Source organism: Scyliorhinus canicula, chromosome 3 (assembly GCF_902713615.1).
Source record: "Scyliorhinus canicula chromosome 3, sScyCan1.1, whole genome shotgun sequence".
Lineage (NCBI taxonomy): Eukaryota > Metazoa > Chordata > Chondrichthyes > Carcharhiniformes > Scyliorhinidae > Scyliorhinus > Scyliorhinus canicula.
This window is the reverse complement of record NC_052148.1, coordinates 126,797,448-126,816,360: the sequence shown is the minus strand read 5'-3', so window position 1 is coordinate 126,816,360 and position 18,913 is coordinate 126,797,448. Positions and strand designations below refer to the sequence as shown.

Here is an 18,913-nt window from a genome sequence, read left to right as displayed (position 1 = left end):
GTCGGATCAATTTCAGGCTACAGATATAAAAAGAGAATAAAAAGAACGAAAGGACAGAGGCGTGAAATATGAGTGCGTGTATTAGGCCAACGACTATACCTTTCTTTTAGCTGAAATGTGAATCTTCCTTGCCCTAATATGGATTAGAATGCAGGAGGATTTCATGGGGCCTGCAAGAACAGGAATTGTGGTGGGGACGGTGATTTAATTAGGTGATGGTGATTTCCTGATGGTAGGTTCAAATGTCAAGATTAATACAGCAATGTACTATGGACGGTCCTCTCGCTGACCCATGATTCTTTCCTATCTGTAATTCATTTACATGCCATAAATACTCATTATATTGAAACATTCTGTAATTGCATCCTGCCTTCATGATAATGCCAGCAGCACCCAAGAATCTCGTGACACCCAGTTCATGTTCATTTAAAAGTCGGCATGCAACAGTAGCTTTCTAAAGTTGTGTTTTAGGTCAGAGGTTTTCCTTGTTCTATTTTGCGGCACAAGGAAGACAAGCAGGAGAATGACAGGTTGAATAGACGTTCAGGACTGACAAAGTGAGTCATTAGTAGAGGGGTGAGAGGGTGTGGTGTGGTGCGGAGTCGGGGGACATGGAGGTGCAAAAGAGATCCAAAGAAACAGGGTGGGGTCAGGTTTTTGGAGAAATGAAATGGGAAGGGCCTGGATCTTAGGTATGGCTCGGGGCACTGGCAACAGTCAAGCTAAGAAAATGAGGGACCTAAAGGGCAGTGTTAGTATTGCCCACACGTGTGTCCATCTCAGGATGGTGGCTGCAGAGTCCTTCGAAGGCTTTGGGTCTCAATTTCAATTATCATTGCTAAGCATGCTCTCAGCCAATATCCTTTACAACGCATAAAAGGGAGGACCAGCTATACCTGCAATTTCAGCCATGTCCCGCAAAGGTGGTGAACACAACACTGGACACTAACATAAACATTCAATAAAGAGTGAATGCAGAAACACAACATGGTTTCTTTCACAATTTAGAAATGTCCCGAACTCCTTTGTAACCATCAATGCGTGCCAAGCATGATGCATGCCAATATATTTGGCTCTTTGACAAATCTGGACCCAACAAACAATCATGAAGCAAGTGTAAACAAAGTGAAACCAATGCAGCGTGAAATATTTACAAATAGAATTTAAATTTGAAAGATAAGCTTTTTCTTTGTGCTCTCAATAAGTCTTCTGTTAGTGGCAATGGGCTGGCCAGGAAAGTAGTGGCCAAGTTGAAGAGCCTCCCTGCATGTCCAGGAGGCTCCTACTCATACCTGCTGCATTGCCAGCTGACAGCGGCTTTCACCAGTGAAGAGCTTGTCTCTCTGCATGACTGCACATGTCCCTCAAGCACATCGCCAGCACTTTAAATTTTAAATGTAATTGTGTGGGAACCAATGAAAAGCAATAGATCAGAAGGGACACATATTTCCTGATCCACTGCTGGGAACAGGACACCATGGTTAAAACTCTGCCCACACACACACACACACACACACACACACACACACACACACACACGATTGCAATGGTGAGTTTCAAACACTATTCCTACCATTTTCAGGACTATGCCAATGAACTTTGCTACAGTTAAGTGAATTAAGAAACAATATAAAATTAGGTTCTGCAATCTTTATCTATTACATACCACTGCAAAATGAAAGGAAAATGTTATATCTGGCTTTGATTAGGGCGGCACAGTAGCATAGTGGTTAACACTGTTGCTTTACAGCACAAGGGGCCCAGGTTCGATTCCAGGCTTGGTTACTGTCTGTGCGGAGTCTGCACGTTCTCTCCGTGTCTGTGTGGGTTTACTCCGGGTGCTCCGGTTTCCTCCCACAAGTCCTGAAAGACGTGCTTGTTCGGTGAATTGGACATTATGTCCGTGTACCCGAACAGGCGCCGTAGTGTGGCGACTAGGGGATTTTCACAGTAACTTCATTGCAGTGTTAATGTAAGCCTACTTGTGACACTAATAAAGATTATTATTATTTAAAACCTGTTCCGCTACATTATGCACGCCTCTGCATTAACACTCGCTTCATGGCAGGGACACTTAACACTGGGCTTCCAAATGGAAAAGTTGCAAAAATAGTTATTGGAGCTTTTAATGTTTAACATTTTACCTCATTGTATAAAGAAGCTTCCCATCATCTTGGATTCGTAGCAGCTTGTTAGGCATGGTCATGTTATGTGCCACTGATTTCTTGCCATTATAAAAGAATGTGTCTGGTGTCCATATCTTACTGGCCATCAGGTTGTTCAATCGAAGAATGTTCATTGGACCCTTAAACTTAAGCCTTTCATCACTCCAACTTTGCCGAAAGAACACATCAATTGTGTATTCCTGTTAACATTAATCAGTTTATATTCAGAACAGTAGATACATCTTAGTGGCAAAAAATGCATGAAGTTATAGTCTCAGCACATGATGGGAAAGCAAGATCAAATCCATTGCTTTTCCCTCTGTTTTCACCAAATACCTAATGAGACCATTCTTCGTGTAGTGTCAAGATGATCTTATTTAGATGGTAAGGAGTTGGGAGTGCTGCTCTTAGCTAGAAACCTAGGACTCAGAAACATCACTGTCGTAAAATTTAAAGACAATATTTACTTCATTTTTGAAGCTACAACATTGTCGAACAGTTCTGATAATCCTCCCAATTTCATAGTGCCTTTGTTCAGAGTAACAGTGAACAGGAAACAAACAGTTTTCTTGCAGTTTATTTATTCAGTAGTTGAATTTTTCCAGTAAATATAAAGAAACATTGTGATATCTTGACCAAATGGCACATTGCTTTTTCTTGATGTACATCTGATTTCAGTATATTTGGAGGGTAGACAATGGCATAATGGGGCAGACAGTAACATGGTGATAATTTCACTGGAAAAGTAATCCAGAGGTCTAGTCTAAATTCTTGGGGCTGGTGAACAGCAGCTGGTGGAATTTAAATTAAATTATTTTTAAAAAATCAACTGATTAATAAAATCTGTAACTGAAAGCTGGCCTCAGTAATGGTGCCACGAGGCTATCATTGATTGTCAAAAGGCCCAGCAGGTTCATGATATGGCCTTTAGGGGAGAAAATCTCTCATCCTCACCTTAAATAGGTCGGGCCTACATGTGACTCCAGATACACAGTAATGTACTCAACTCTTAACTGCCTCTGAAATTGCCTAACAAGCCGCTCCATTGTAAGAAATTCAATAAACTGGATTATCCACTTGACATCAACTTAGGCACTAGAAAGAACAAAGGGCACACAATCCTGCAAAGTGCTCCATACCAACATGTGGGGCCTTCTGCCAAAATTGGAAGAGCTGGTCCATAGACCTTTCAAAGCAACAGATTGACATAGTCATACTGACCGAATCATACCTTACAGATAATGTCCCTGACACCATCACCACCATCCCTGTGTATGCCCTGTCCTCCCGGATGGACCCACCAGAGGAATACGGTGGTATACAGTCAGAAGGAGTGGCACAGGAGTCCTCAACATTGACTCCAGACCCCGTAAAGCCTCATGGCATTAGGTCAAACATGGGCAAGGAAACTCCTGCTGATTACCACTTTTCTTCAGTTGATGAATCAGTACTTTTCATATTGAAGACAACTTGGAGGAAGCACTAAGGATGGAAAGGACACAGAATATACTCTGGCTGGCAGACTTCAACACCCATCACCAAGAGTGGCTTGGTAGCACCACTACTGTCTGAGCTGGCTGAGTCCTGAAAGATAAGCTGCCAAACTGGCCTGCAGCAGGTAATGAGGGAAACAATGAAGCGGAAAATCCCACAATACCTTGTGCTTATCAATCTACCTGTTTCGGATGCATCTAACCTTGACAGCATAGGTAAAGTGATCACTAAACAGCTCTTGGGAAGACAAATTCCTATCTTCTCACTGAGCTTATCCTCCATCACGTTATGTGACACTACCCCCTTGCTAAATGGAATAGATTCAGAACAGATGAGGCAGCTCAAAAGTGGGCCTCCTCAGGGTGCTCTTGGCTATCAGCAACTTTTACAGATGCACTATAGAAAGCATCCTATCGGGCTGCATCAGAGCCTGGTATGGCAACTGCTCGGCCCAGGACCGCAAGGAACTTCAGAGTCGTGAATACCGCCCAGTCCATCACACGAACCTGCCTCCCATCCATCGACTCCATCTACACCTCCCGCTGCCGGGGGAAAGCGGGCAGCATAATCAAGGATCCCTCCCACCCGGCTGACTCACTTTTCCAACTTCTTCCATCGGGCAGGAGATACAGAAGTCTGAGAACACGCACGAAGAGACTCAAAAACAGCTTCCTCCCCACTGTCACCAGATTCCGAAATGACCCTCTTATTGACTGACCTCATTAACACTACACCCTGTATGCTTCAACCGATGCCAATGCGTATGTAGTTACATTGTATACCTTGTGTTGCCCTATTATGTATTCTCATGTATTTTCTTGAATTTTGTTTAATTCCCTTTTCTTCCATGTACTGAATGATCTGTTGAGCTGCTTGCAGAAAAATACTTTCCACTGTACCTCGGTACACATGACAATAAACAAATCCAATCCAATCCAATCCAAACAGCAAAACTGTATTCAACCATAATCTGTAACCTCATACCCTGGCATATTCTTCACTTTACCATTGCCATCAAGCCAAAGGATCAACACTGGTTCAATGAAGAGTGGGCAGCATTATAGAAGCAACACCAGGCATGCCTAAAAATGAAGTGTCTATCTGGTGAAGCTATGACACAGAGCTAATTGCATGGCAAACAATGGAAGCAGATTACAATAGATAGAGCTCAGAGATCCCATAACTAACAGATCAGATCAATGCTGTGCAGTCCTGCCATATTTAGTCCTGAACGTTGGTGGACAATTAAACAATTAACAGGAGCAAAAGGTTCCACAAATATCTCCATCCTCAAAGATGGGGAGCCCAGTAAATTAGTGCAAAAGAAACCGCTGAGGCATTTCCAATCATGTTCAGCCAGAAATACGGAGTAGTCAACATGGGCCAACACCTAATTGGAACAACCATATAAATACTTTAAGTACAAGGGCAGCACGGTAGCATAGTGGTTAGCGTAAATGCTTCACAACTCCAGGGTCCCAGGTTCGATTCCCGGCTGGGTCACTGTCTGTGCGGAGTCTGCACGTCCTCCCCGTGTGTGCGTGGGTTTTCTCCGGGTGCTCCGGTTTCCTCCCACAGTCCAAAGATGTGCGGGTTAGGTGGATTGGCCATGCTAAATTGCCCGTAGTGTCCTAAAAAAAAGTAAGGTTAAGGGGGGGGGGGTTGTTGGGTTACGGGTATAGGGTGGATACGTGGGTTTGAGTAGGGTGATCATTGCTCGGCACAACATCGAGGGCCGAAGGGCCTGTTCTGTGCTGTACTGTTCTATGTTCTAAGAGTAGATCCGAGATAGGGAATTATGTGGTGAGTAACTCACTTTCTCATTCACCAAAGCAGGCTTACCATCTACAAGACCTATTGGGATACTCTCCAATTACCCGGACGAGTGCAACTCCAGCAACACTCAAGAAGCTTGACACTTGGTCAAAACAGTCTGCTTGATCGGCACCCCATCCACCAACTTAAACATTAATTCCCTCCACCACTAACGAACAGTGGCAGCATTGTGCCCAATATGCAAGATCCAATTCAGCAACTCATCAAGACTCGTTCAGCAGCACCTTCCAAACCCATGACCTCCACCACCTAGAAGGCCATGGGCAGAAAATGTGCAGGAAAAACACAAACTGCAAGTTCCTCTCCAAGCCACACAATCCTGACTTGGGACTGTATCACCATTCCTTCACTGTCATTGAATCAAAGACATGCAACTCCCTTCCTAACAGTGCTATGGGAGGAACTGCACCAGATGGACTGCAGTGTTTTTCAAGAAGGCAGCTCAACATCACCTTCTCAGGCAGCACGGTGGCGCAGTGGGTTAGCCCTGTTGCCTCACGGCGCTGAGGTCCCAGGTTCGATCCCGACTCTGGGTCTCTGTCCGTGGGGAGTTTGCACATTCTCCCCGTGTTTGCATGGGTTTCACCCCCACAACCCAAAGATGTGCAGGCTAGGTGGATTGGCCACGTTAAATTGCCCCTTAATTGGAAAAAATGAAGTGTGCACTCTAAATTTATATTAAAAAAACATCACCTTCTCAAGGGCAGTTAGGGGTGGGCAACAAATGCTGGCTTTGGCAGCGATGCCCATATCCCACGAAGGCATAAACATTTTGTGAAAATAGCATGTGGGCAATAACAATACAAACATGCCCATCGTTATTGCCCATAATTATTATATAAATTATATCTGATAACATTTGTTCTGTATTTTGAAAGTTATTTGCTATGGTTACTGGAGCAAGATGTCAATTTGATTTACCATAATGACTGTCGATGACATTTGTTGACACACACATAATAGAGAATTTATTCAGCCATCCTTGATTAGCAAAATCAGACTTTTGACCTTTTCTAATTACAGACTTCAGAAAGAAAGTTTATTATCTATCTCTTATACTTTTTCAGTACTAAAAATAAATAAAGGAATGCACATGGTAAACAAGTTGAATAAGATTAAATAATTAAATAACCAAATATTTTATTTGTGCAATGCATATGTAAATCTCGTTTAGAATATGGAAATGTCTGTGAACAACAGACAAATTTAAATATTTTGAAATAACGCTGGATCATCCCAAAGAAACACAAACGCTAAATAGGACAGATGCTCAAAATCCAAAATTAAAATGGAAAATGCAAGAACACACAAGTCTGGCAGCATTTATGGAGAAATCAACAGAGTTAATGGGTGTGGTTTACCGCCCGCATCCCCCCAGAATCGGGACTGGACACGGCCGGTAGATTTCGCGAGAAGGTGTCTTCCGGAATTCCCGACGTTCGTTTCACCTTGCGCCCAACGGTCATTATGCCTCGCTAGATCTAATGGGATCTTGCGCGATGTCACAATCTGGATCCCACCAACAATAGGCTTGCATAGTTAAGTGAGTTTAATTACTCACTTAACTATGCCGACGCCGGATCTAATCGACACCCATAAACTGGGACCAGTGCTAAATGGCGCACGGTTGGGGGCACCGCGGGGTTTCTCTCAGGTTATTATATACCCCCGGGTGGTCGGAGACAGGGCAGGATGGTACCCTGGCACTCCGATGGCACTCGGCACCTTGGCACTGCCAACCTGGCACCCTGGTAGTGTCACCCAGGAACCTGGGGTCCTTGCCAGGGTTGGGGATGAAGTGGGGGCAGGGGGGTTGTCAATAAAGCAGGGGGGGGGACCTGAAAAGGGGTGGGGGGGGGGGGGGGGGGAGAAAGAGGAAGATCTGAACTGCCATTCAAAATGGCACCCCAATCTGCAACTAAAGTGTGGCCTCAGTGCAGGGAAACCCCCAAGGCCAAATAAAACAACAAAGTGATGGTGAATAGCGGGATGGTCCTCAGCACTGAGAAACACCCAGCTAACCACACCCGAAAGTGGACTTTAACATTTGTCCACTGAATTACGTTCAAAATATTTGAGGTAATAGATGCATTGGTTCTAATTTTCCAAAATTGCCATCAAAAGTGGAAAATAGTGACCCAACTCCTCGATTTAAGACTGGAGCGAGACTGAAAGCAGGAAACTACAGGCTGGTTACCTAACATCTGCAATAGGGAAATGGCTGGATTCTGTTACTGAGGAGGTTATCCTGCAGCACTTAGAACATCTCAATGCAGTTGATGGACGTGGGGGTGGAGGACCTCGTTGGGGGAAGTTAAGAAGAAGTGGGAGGAGGAGCTGAATGAGGGATTTGATGGGGGGGGGGGGGGGTTTGGCGTGAGGCACTGTTGAGGGTAAATGCGACATCCACCAATGAGATTAAACTTAATTCAATTTAAATTGGTGCGTAGAGCGCACATGACAAATCAGCGTATGAGTCGTTTTTTCCTGGAGATGGAGGACAATGTGGGTGGTGTTTAGGGAACCGGTGAATCATATTCACATGTTTTGGTCATGCCCGAACTTGGTGGAGTTCTAGGAGTCCTTCTCGGGGACCAAGTCAGAGATTTTGCGGTGAGCGTGTCTCCGAGCCGTGGGTGGCGATATTCGGGCTTTTGAGGATCCGGGAGTGCAGGTGGGGAGAGAGGACGACATGTTAGCCTTTGCCTCCCTGATAGCCCGGAGGCGGATCTTGCTAGGGTGGTGGGCTTTGGAACCAACCAAAGTGGTGGGGCGGGTGAATGACATGGCGGCGGAATGAATTCCTGCATCTGGAGAAGATAATATTCACCATTCGAGGGTTAGAGGAAGGATTACTCTTGAGGTGGAGATTGTTCATCTCCTGCTATAAGGATCTATGAATGTCAGCGGCTGAAGGGTGGGTTGTGGAGGTGGAATTGTAGATGGGGGTTGGGTTTTGTTTATTGTTTTGAACTATAATCATTACTGTTTTATTGGTTAGTTTTAAACGTGTCATGTAGAGTGTTTAGTGGGGTGGGGTGGTGCAGTTATATGATAGATGCATAAAGCTGGTGGTGTTTTTGTGTTTTGTATAAAAATGAAAACACCCTTGAATAGAACATATTTTTTAAAGAAAATCTCAATGCAATCAGGCAGAGTCAACGTGATTTTGTGAAAAGGAAATTACATTTGACTAATTTATTGGAGCTCTTGGAGGTCAATGTGGATAATGGGAAAACTGTGGAAGTATTTCAATTTCCAGAAGACACTTGACAAGGTGACACATAAAAGGTTCTGATCATGTGAGAGATCATGTTGCAGGGGGTAACATATTAGCATGGATACTGGATTGCTCAGCTAACAGCAAACAGAATGTTGTATCCGGGTTGGCAAAATGTGACGAGTGGAGTGCCACAGGGATTTGTGCTGGGGCCTCAACTATTTACAATTTATATCAATAACTTGGACGAAGGGTCCAAATGTATGGTAGCTAAATTTGTGATGACACAAAGATAGGTAGGAAAGTAAGTTCTCAAGAGGGTATCAGGAATCTGCAAAGGGACATGGATAGATGCAGTGAGTGGGCAAAATTTGGTAGATGGATATGATGTGGGGGAAATGTAAACTTGTCCAAATTGACAAGAAGAATAAAAAAAGCAGCATATTATTTCAATGGAGAGAGATTGCAGAACTTGAGGTATGGTGATATGCCTGTGCATAGCTCTGTATACAGCTAGCAGTACAACCTCCAACCAGCTGGTGGCGATAAAGATCTATCATGTGACTCAAGACACCCGCCAGTTGGTAGTAAGACATGCAAGAAGATAGTCGCACCTAGAGTAGCTCCAGAAAAATTCTGTGAATTCATTTATTCGCCATCATCTGTATTATAGTTCGTTAGTTATCTTTTCCACATGTTTGTTAATAAATCATCTTTACAGTTAAACAACTAGACGTTCTGTGTACATCATTGCAACGGTCATATCACAAAACACAACCTGAGGTACAGAAGGTCCTGGATGTCCTGGTACATGAATTAGGATGCAGTAATATGTAATTACAGCAAGTGATTAAGAAGACAATGGAATATTGTCATTTCTTACAAGGTGAACAGAATATAAAAGTAGGAATGTTTTGCTAAAGTTGTACAGGGCCTTGGTGACACGATAGCCGGAATTCCTTGGTTATAGGGATTCTCTTTTCCCTCCGGCAGTGCATCCTGCCTATGGGTTTCCTAGTGGGGTGAGGTGGCTTCAATGGGAAATATCATTAACAAGGGGAGGGAGAAGAGAATCCCACCACCAGCTCACATTGCGCCACTGAGAAACACACGGCTGGAGGAACAGAGAATTCCACCCCAAATTTGTGTATAGTCTTAGTCTCCTTATTTAAGAAAATATATAATCGCATGAGAAGCAGTTCCGAGAAATTCCCCCCGACTGACACTTGGAGGGAGTTACCTTATGAGGAAACTTTGGTCAAGTTGGGCCTATATCCATTTAAGTTTCCAAGAATGAGGTGATCTTATTGAAAAACATATGATCCTAAGGGGACTTGACAGGGTGGATGCTGAAAGGTGGGAGAGATTAGAGGCGCAATTTTATCACTGCATTGTGCCCAACGCAGATCTGAATGCATCGGGTAAACAGAGGAAAAGGTCAAAATTGAGGTTCGCTCTGGGCGCAAATCAATTTGCTATCTAACCGGCCCGCTCCCGATGGTGAGTTCCAGATAACGACCAAACATGGTGAGCATATCATTATTCCTCATTTTCAATCATTTCCAGCTCATTAGCGAGATTGAAGTCGAGCATAACGGCCTCCCGGGAACTAACTGTCTCCCCAGCAAGAAGTCACTCCGGTGTCGTTTTGTACTCTTTTTTTTTTAAAAACGTGAAGATGGCGCAATGGCAAATGAGGGGAACTGAGGAGGTGAGTAACCATTTTCATTTTCCGGAATGCAGCTCAAGGACACTGGAGCTGTTGCCACGGTGCTCATGTCGGAGGGGGAGAAGGCAGCAACGTTGGCGCAGACTGGAGATGCCACCCTATATGCAGGGGACCGCCCATCAGGCTGAGGAACCCAGAAGGTCACACCTGCAAGGTATACAAGCATCGTTGGTGTTTTGAGGAGATGATGAACATCATGTGCCACAGAAAGCTCAATCTCAACAAAGAGACAGCGCTGTACTTGTGCCATGTCCTCGTGGACTCGGCACCCCGTAGAGGAGGAGGAGGACACCCGTGGCTGTGAAGCTCATCGCAGCCCTAAACATCTATGCCACCTGTTCATTCTCGGGTTTGAGCGGCAAATTGTCTGACATTTCTCAAGCTACAGCCCACAAGTGCATTGGTGAGTTCACAAATGCCCTGTTTTCCCTGGCAGCTAATTTTGACCTGGACGAGGCCCACCAAAGTGACCGGTGCAGGATTCTCTACCACTGTCGGGATGCCCCATGTCCGGGGGTAATTGATGGCATGCACATTGTTTTGTGAAGGGATTCCACTCTCTGAATGTTCAACTCATGTGTGACCACCACCTCCAGATCATGCACATGTGTGCACACGTCCCAAGGAATGTGCATGATAGCTGCACCCTGGGAAACATGGAGATCCCTGGCGTCTTTGACGAGCACCCGAGGATGATGGATTGGCTCTTTGGGTTGGGGGGGGGAGGAGTTAAGGGGTACCTGCTGATGTCTTGGCTGATAATCCATTGTGGAGGCAGGGACCAAGGTGGAGGCCCGATATAATGAGGCCAATGCTGCCACCCATGGTGTCACTGAGTGGTGCATTGGACTGCTCAAAATATGGTTCCGATGCCTGAACAGCTCTGGTGGTGCACTGCAGTACGTTTCCAGATGGTTTCCTCTTTGTGGTGGTCTGCTGTGGAAGGTGAGAAGGGAGGTAGCAAAAGGGTAGGTGTTGCATCTCCTGTGCTTGCACAGGAATGTGCCATGGAAAAGGGACTGAGGAATGGACCAGGGTATCATGGAGGAAATGGTCCCTTTAGAATGCTGAAAGGGAAGTGGAGGGGGGGAAGATGTGTTTGGTGGTTTATTGCATCTTTTTTTTTTAAACAAGTGAGAACAAATCCAGGGGTCCTAATTTTGTTATACTGCGATTGCGAAAATGCCAGGAGCATCAGAAGGCTAGGTTGTGACCTTGATATTACGATTCCTGGCTTTGAATTGAAGATTCAGCAGAGCCTCTGCCTGTACCTCACAAGACAACTGGTGTAGAAATGAGCAAGGCCAGAGACCTAATTTCAGTATTCAAGACTTTGGAAGGACCTGACAAGTGAATGACAGACACTGAATGATGGTTTTGGGCCCCTCGCCTTAGATTTGACCCCCTAAGATTTTTGGAATTTTAAAAACATTTTTTGAGCAAACTCCTCACAAAGATAGCCAGTGGCACAACTTCTTACTCTTTTTCACCTCTTCAGTGGCTCATTCAAGAGATGTGCACTTAAATCTGCTATGAAAAAAGGGACTGCTCCTAAGCACATGCTTTCTTTGGGTCAGCAGCAGAATTTCCAGCAAGGTACATCTTGGCACCAGTGCCACAATACAACCCACTGGCCCCATGGACTTCCTCTTTCTCTCAATAATTTATTTGATAATTGTGATGTCTGTGAAGCAAAATTATCAGTTATATCTGCGGAAATATTATATCAATAAATATTAAGGGTACTTTTGTGAGCCTCGTTCACTTACAGACACTTGTAAGCAGCAAAGTCGGAAGACCAATGCTAGTGTTATAGCTGTACTTCTGTTTTTCACCAAAGTCTGTACCAGGTTAGCATCTCACAAAATGACCATGGGCTGGATTCTCCACACCCCGACGCCGAAATTGTGGCCGGCGCGGGGGCGGAGAATCCATTTTCCCGCAAGGAATCGGGACTGGCACTGGTTCCCCGATTCTGGGGGCCCAGAAAAGTCGCCTAGGACCTACCTGCGGCCATTGCTAGAGGCCCGCTCCGCCATTCTCCGCCCCCAACTGGCCAAAGGCCTGACAGCGTAGAACTAATGTGGTCCAGCCGATCAGGATACTCGCGTGGCGGGCCGATCGGAGGGCAGGGAGGCCTTATAGGCGGCCGGGAAATATTTGTGCAGGCGGACAGGGTCGGGCGCGCAGCCGATTGGGGGGGTTTATTTTTCAGGTCCAGCTCCGCGGTCCGAGCCCACTATGGAGCATGGCGCGGCTGCAGGAGGTCGCCGCTATGCGCATGCGCAACCTCTGACCCGGAAGGGCAGAGGGCCTTATCTGCAGCTAACGCTGCTAGGTCTACGCCAGATCCCTGCTATCCCCCTGTAGGACTAGGAATATGTGACCCTTTCATGACAGTTTTTCTGGCGTGAAACTCCGTTTTGATGCAGACGTGGGGACATAGTCCCAATAAAGGCGAATCCAGCCCCTTGTGCATTAATACCACAATAAGAAGAATTTAGGGTGCATTTCAAGAGGATTATTTTGTGCTTTAAGGTTCGTAACAGGACAACCTCTGCAGAAATTCAGCCTCTTTAGGGAAAATAATATAGGCTACAAAAGGATGCAACAGATGGACAACTTGGATTACACCATATTACAACATACTTCAATTGTCATGTACAATTTCTAATTTTATAAATGTCAATAAAACCTCTTGCCTGAACTACATTCAGCAGTTTGAAGAAAATTCAGTTACAACCATACTGTACAAGTAACTGTGAAATGCAGTAAGCAACTGTGAAATTATATCCTTAAGTTGTTGTAGCCTTTATAAATGACATAGCGACTGAGACAATTACAGCGCGTTCCATATTAGGGAATAAACTGAATTCTCTGAAGAGCTGTTGAATTCAAAAGCAGCAAGTAAAGTGTTTAGATTTGTGTGCTGATGTTGCTGTGATATGACAATGTTCAGTTTGTGCTTGGAGTTGTAAGCAAGGAGTGAATCAAAACAATTGAAATCAGATAAAATAACCCGATTTAAATTTCCATTCAATTGTTTTATGTGTTGAATGTGGACCAAACAAAAAACATTGAAAATAATCTCCATTAATGTTTTTCCCTCGAAAGCTTGCTGTTGGCAGAGTCAATGCAATATTCACACTGCCAACATCACTCAGCAATATAAAGATGGACTCTGCATTTCCAATGGACTTTTTGTACTTTCTAAAAACCATCAGAGGGAGTGAAAATGGTTCCTTCCTGATGTGTCCAAATTGGGAAATAGAGGTGTATTGTCACCCGGGCATAAAACTAATGTTGCAGATTGGCCCCCGTTACAAAAAATTATCCAGGTTTCATTGCCATTGTTATCAATAAAAATTAAAATTCAGCAATTTTTGTAATGGCTGGAATAAATTTTAAAACCTACCTCATTGTCACAATGAGCTAAAATAGAAATGTTTTGGCTGAATTGCTGTAAATCATCTGCTAGCACTTGGTGGGTGGGTTATAATTCAGCAGGGTTTCATAGGTGAGAATAGAGCTGGAACACAGGAGCCTAAGAGTCCAGGACAACAGAGGCCAAGGGCTGGAGGGTTGGATTTTTGCTGTGGAGGCAGGAAACAGGAGCAGGTTTGTTTTTGGGTAAGAAACCCACCTCCAGTGGGAAACTGATTTTGATTAACATTTTTGTTCAATGAGTATAGGCGACAGGTTTCCTATCCATCAAAGCCAGTGGGGATGCGAAGAAGGCGAGTCAGATGAAGTATGGGACTGATTCAGATTCCCCACAGCATCCATCACCGAGGCTGCTGTTACCCTGAGAGAGAAATCTGTTGATTGTGCAAATGCTTACCACAGAACCAGATGGGAGTAAGATGTCCAGGAGAGCTGGAGGCCTGACACCCAGGGCAAGCCTGCCCCTCATTTCATCGATGTCGACTTGCATTTTGTGTTACAGGCCATGAGGGAAAGGGAGGTCCTCTTCCTGGAGGGTGGCAAGAGGAGGCTGTTGTGTTTCTATGTCTACTTTACATAAACTCACCAATCTCACATCAGGAATATACATAGGTTCAGTTTTCTTGGAAGATATATTCCGGATGGCTGACCAGATCTACTTTATGGATTCAGCAACTACTCGCAGGTTCAGCACTGCTGCAATTACTATACCCACCACTAGCTGATGATCACACGCAAACATCTTGGGCGCGATTCTCCGAGCCCTGCGCCGGGCCAAAGAATCCCCGCAACCGTGCCACAAACCCCAACGGCAGCGCACGATTCTCTGAGGTGCGGAGAATCAGCGGCAATTGCACCGGCGCATTTGGCGCGGCGCAGGCTGCGGACCGATGGAATCGGCGGGGCCGATTCTCCGGCCCGGATGGGCTGAGCGGATACGGCAGAGTCCAACCGGTGCCGCTCACCCGGTCGCTGCCGGCGGAAGGTCGGGGGCGGCCTGTAGGGCGGGGAACAGCGCTCCTTCACCGGGGGGGGGGGGGCGCTGATGGGGTCTGGCCCGTGATCGGGGTCCACCAATCAGCGGGCCGGCCTCCGCCTCCACCACCCCCCCACGCCCGGCTTACTTTGTTGCGTGGCCGGCCCCTGAACCCCGACGCCATGCTGAGTCGGGGCCGGCGCGCTGAAGAAGTCCCCCGCGCATGCACGGGTTGGCACGGCGCCATTTGACGCCGGGAAGGAAGGCTGGAGTGGCGTGAACCGCTCCAGCACCGTGCTGGCCCCCTGTGGGGGACATAATCGGTCGTTCCTGTGCCCGTTGCGCGCCGTCGTGAAACGCGACGACGTTCACGACGGCGCGAACACTTGGTCTCCATTTTGGAGAATCGCCCCCCCTTGGCTGCTTCCTTATTTGGATATTCCTTTAAAGTGGTATCACAACAATGCCTCCCTTTTTTCCATGATAACATTACATATATTAAGAGTAAAAATACATGCACAGCAGGCTGATTGCAAAAACGATTCACACAAAAGATAGATCTCTGTTTAACAGTTTAAAAGTCTGTATAACACATAGGCTTACTAATCCTCCTGAATCTCCTAATGATATGAGCTCCTTGAGATCTAGATTTATCATTTAGGTGCTTTGACTTGTAGATACTTTAGAATATCTGTCTTAAGAAAGCTCTGACTGTTTTCACGTTGGTCTTCCATAATTTCACTTTTCGAGTTCATCATTGGATGGGTTTGGATGAATACCTACAGTGCATAAGGAGGCCAATCGGCCTGTCGAATCTGCACTGGCCCTTGGAAAGGGCACCCGACTTAAGCCCATGCCTTCACCCTTACCGAGTAACCCTACCTAACCTTTTGGACATTAAGGGGAAATTTAGCATGGCCGATCCACCTAACCTGCATAACTTTGGACTGTGGGAGGAAACCTGAGCAACCGGAGGAAACCCACGCAGACACGGGGAGAATGTGCAGACTCCACACAGACAGTCACTCGAGGCTGGAATTGAACCCAGGTCCCTCGAGCTGTGAGGCAGCAATGCTTACCACTGTGCCATCGCATCGCCCCTTAGGTGCAATTGTAGTGCTGGATGTTATACTGTTCTGCAATTCCCATTCACTAGATTCTGTTTCCCCTTAACGCTGTCTCATTTGGTTTTGTGAGCTCATAGGATCTAGGGTCATTGCACACTGTGCGGGTGACCAGATTCCCTGGGTAGGAGGTATAACCTCCTCTGTTAGGTGCAGATGAGACAGTTCTGCACTTGCATGTCAATCACGTGCTGTCTTGATTCTCTCTTGTTTATCAATAAGTTTCTCTTGTATTTGTGAGAAATGTGATAGCTTGGCAAGGTTGTCCTAACCTGCCTTCTGAACTTGATTTCTGTCGGTGACATCTATTTTCATCATCTGTAAATGCACACTGCACTTATTGGGAGGATGAATCGATGGAATTGTATCTTCCCTGGGGCAGGGAGACCTTTGGAGCCCTGGTGGTCAGGGACAGGGCAGGGCAGTGCCCTGGCACTCAGGCAGTGCCAACACGCCAGCCTGGCAGTAGCCTGGCACTGCAGGGGTGTCAGGTTGACACTGCTCAGGTGCCAGGGGCAGTGCCGAGGGGTGGGGCATGAAGGGGGTATGAACGATGGAAAAAGGAAGGCCGTGTTGGGGGGATGGGGTGGCAAGGCCTGAATGTGGGGGGACTGAAAGAAGGGGTGGCCTTAAAAGGTGGGGGCCCCTCAGTGACCCCCTAGCAGGGTATGCTCACTTGGCGGGGGGGGGGGGGACACTAAGCCTTGAGGAAGCAGAGGATGGATGGGTATGGGGCCGGGTCATTCTGATGACTGGGAGGGTGATGCAGACACAGTGATGGGGGGAGGTTGCGGCCCCCCCTCCCCCTGATGCCGCACTTCGCTTAATTTCCTGCACTGAGGAGTTCTGATGAGTGGAGCTCCTCGCTGCAGGAAAAGATCCCGTGGGGCACCATTTGTAATGGCGCCCTGATCTTCCGACCGCCCCCCCCACCCCCAATGCGACACCTGAACACCCCCAATGCCCCAACTTACCTAAAAGAGGGTCCTCGAGGATTCCCCCCACCCCACCTCACACGGGCAAGGTATCCCTGGGTCCGATTCCCAGCATGGGCAAAATGCCAAGGTGCCCGGGTGGCACCAGCAGTACCAGGGTACCAGCCTGGTCAAAGGCCAACCATGTGAGGGCCTCTGATCGGCTGGGAGATCTCCTAAGTGCTTGTATGCCTGGTCCCTATTTGTGGGAACCTACACTAATCGGAAATCGGCTGGGTTCTCCTCGGTAAGGCTGATAGATGCAGGGTGGTCATTACATCCGGCATTAGCACAGCTAAGTGGGTTTTTAAACTCACTTAACCGTGCGAGACGATTAGCTCTGCTTAGTCCTTGCAAGGCGCAATGACCATTGGAATCCTGGGGGAGGTCCGCCGCAATCGGAGCGGGACGCAGTCAGTAAATCGGGCCCTAAATGTGGGTGGATTGCGATCTGGAAAGCTCCCATACACCTGGCAGCAATCACTCCACATTCCCACCCAAAGTGACAATCAGTTTTCAGGAGAATCGTGCCCTCTGTCTGTAAAGGGACCCTGCCTCCTGAGATCTCCAATGATATAAAGCCTTTGCACAGCACAGAATGTGGCTTTTCCTGCAACCTATAAACCTTTGTTAGTTTTTGTAATGGAGAACACTGCTTCTCACTGTATTAAGCAAACACAGAAATACAACATAAACTTACCAATCTCTCAAAGGACCGAAAAACTAAACATAGTTTTGGTTTATTTTAAATCTAGTACAGGATCATTCAGCAAATAGATTTACTACAAAGATTCAACAGCTGTTGTTAACAGTAATGTACACCTGCAACTCCACACCCCATGCTGCTAGCTAAGCGGGAAGCACCTCTGAACAATGTTTACTGGTCACATGGTTTGCACCTTGGCTTCTTACTCATTACTTAAAGCAATATTACAACACCTACGTGCAACCCATTTCGTCATTCATCCACTCATCCATTCACTAACATTCAAACTGGACCTTTTAACTTGATATGGCAGCTAGTGCCGTAGAAAAGTGGAGGTGGGGGGTGGGGTGGGCGTCCTATCTTCACTGGACTCTACTCCACTTTGACTGAGTTTTCCCAAGGGATGCTGCTCTCAACATTTCTGGTAAAGTTGGGCTCAGAAGACCCAGCTAGAAATGCAGAATAGCAGCAAATCAGGGGAGAATTCATGCAGAGCGACAATCCAACAATGATTGCTGCTTCTCGGAAGCTCTGAGCCTGCATCTTTATCTATCCAATTGAACAGTCCCGTAGGTGAGCTGAACAGGCAGGTAGGTGGCAGGTACAATAATGCAAGTTAACACTCAATTGGTAAGCAGTGAAGAGTGCAGATAAACAGAGGCATGTCGTTTTTCAGTCCAAGAATTGTCCTCCTGAATTGTAAAATAGTCAATGTTACTCCACTATTTAAAAAAAGGAGATAAACTAGGAAATCATAGACATCTGGTTTAATGTATGTTGGGAGGAAGCTACTACAATCTATTATTAGGGACAAGTGACTGAACACTTGAATAAACTTGAGCCAATTAGAGAGTTAGCATGGATTTCTGAAGGGTAAGTCATGTCTAATGAACCTAGCTTGAGGAAGTAAATTGCATAAGGAAGTCTACATTGTTACGATCCCAGTTGATGTTATAACTGGACGGGCAGATCCCACAACGGAACCTTTGGCTCAAAAGACCTTGGCTGGATTCTCCGAGCCTTCGCGGCAAAATCGCATTTGGCATATGGGCCGAGAATGGTCGTAAACCCGGAAATCGGGACTGGCACGTCCCCGGAGAACTGCTTGGGAGTCTCGGGTGAGCAAACTACGTGGCGCGGGTAGGGGGCCATTCACAGAGGCAAAACTGGCTGAGTTCCCGATGGCGTGGTTCTAACCATCTATTGGCCGCCAGGAACGTTGAGTGGCGGCTGCGGACTCAGTCC

General features: G+C 46.3%; 1 protein-coding gene across 9 annotated transcripts in view; it reads right to left on the bottom strand.

Annotated features, from left to right (window-relative positions):
- LOC119962946 (gamma-aminobutyric acid receptor subunit alpha-2-like) overlaps window positions 1–18,913 on the bottom strand; it is a 379,650-nt gene that overhangs the window by 165,844 nt on the left and 194,893 nt on the right. For 8 of the 9 annotated variants that reach the window (XM_038791279.1, XM_038791280.1, XM_038791281.1 and 5 more), the window contains one exon: window positions 2,145–2,365. In XM_038791279.1, coding sequence (XP_038647207.1) covers window positions 2,145–2,365 — 221 coding nt within the window. Of the gene's footprint in view, window positions 1–2,144; window positions 2,366–14,285; window positions 14,418–18,913 lie in introns of all 9 variants that reach the window. The other variant, XM_038791288.1, reaches the window with a different exon arrangement.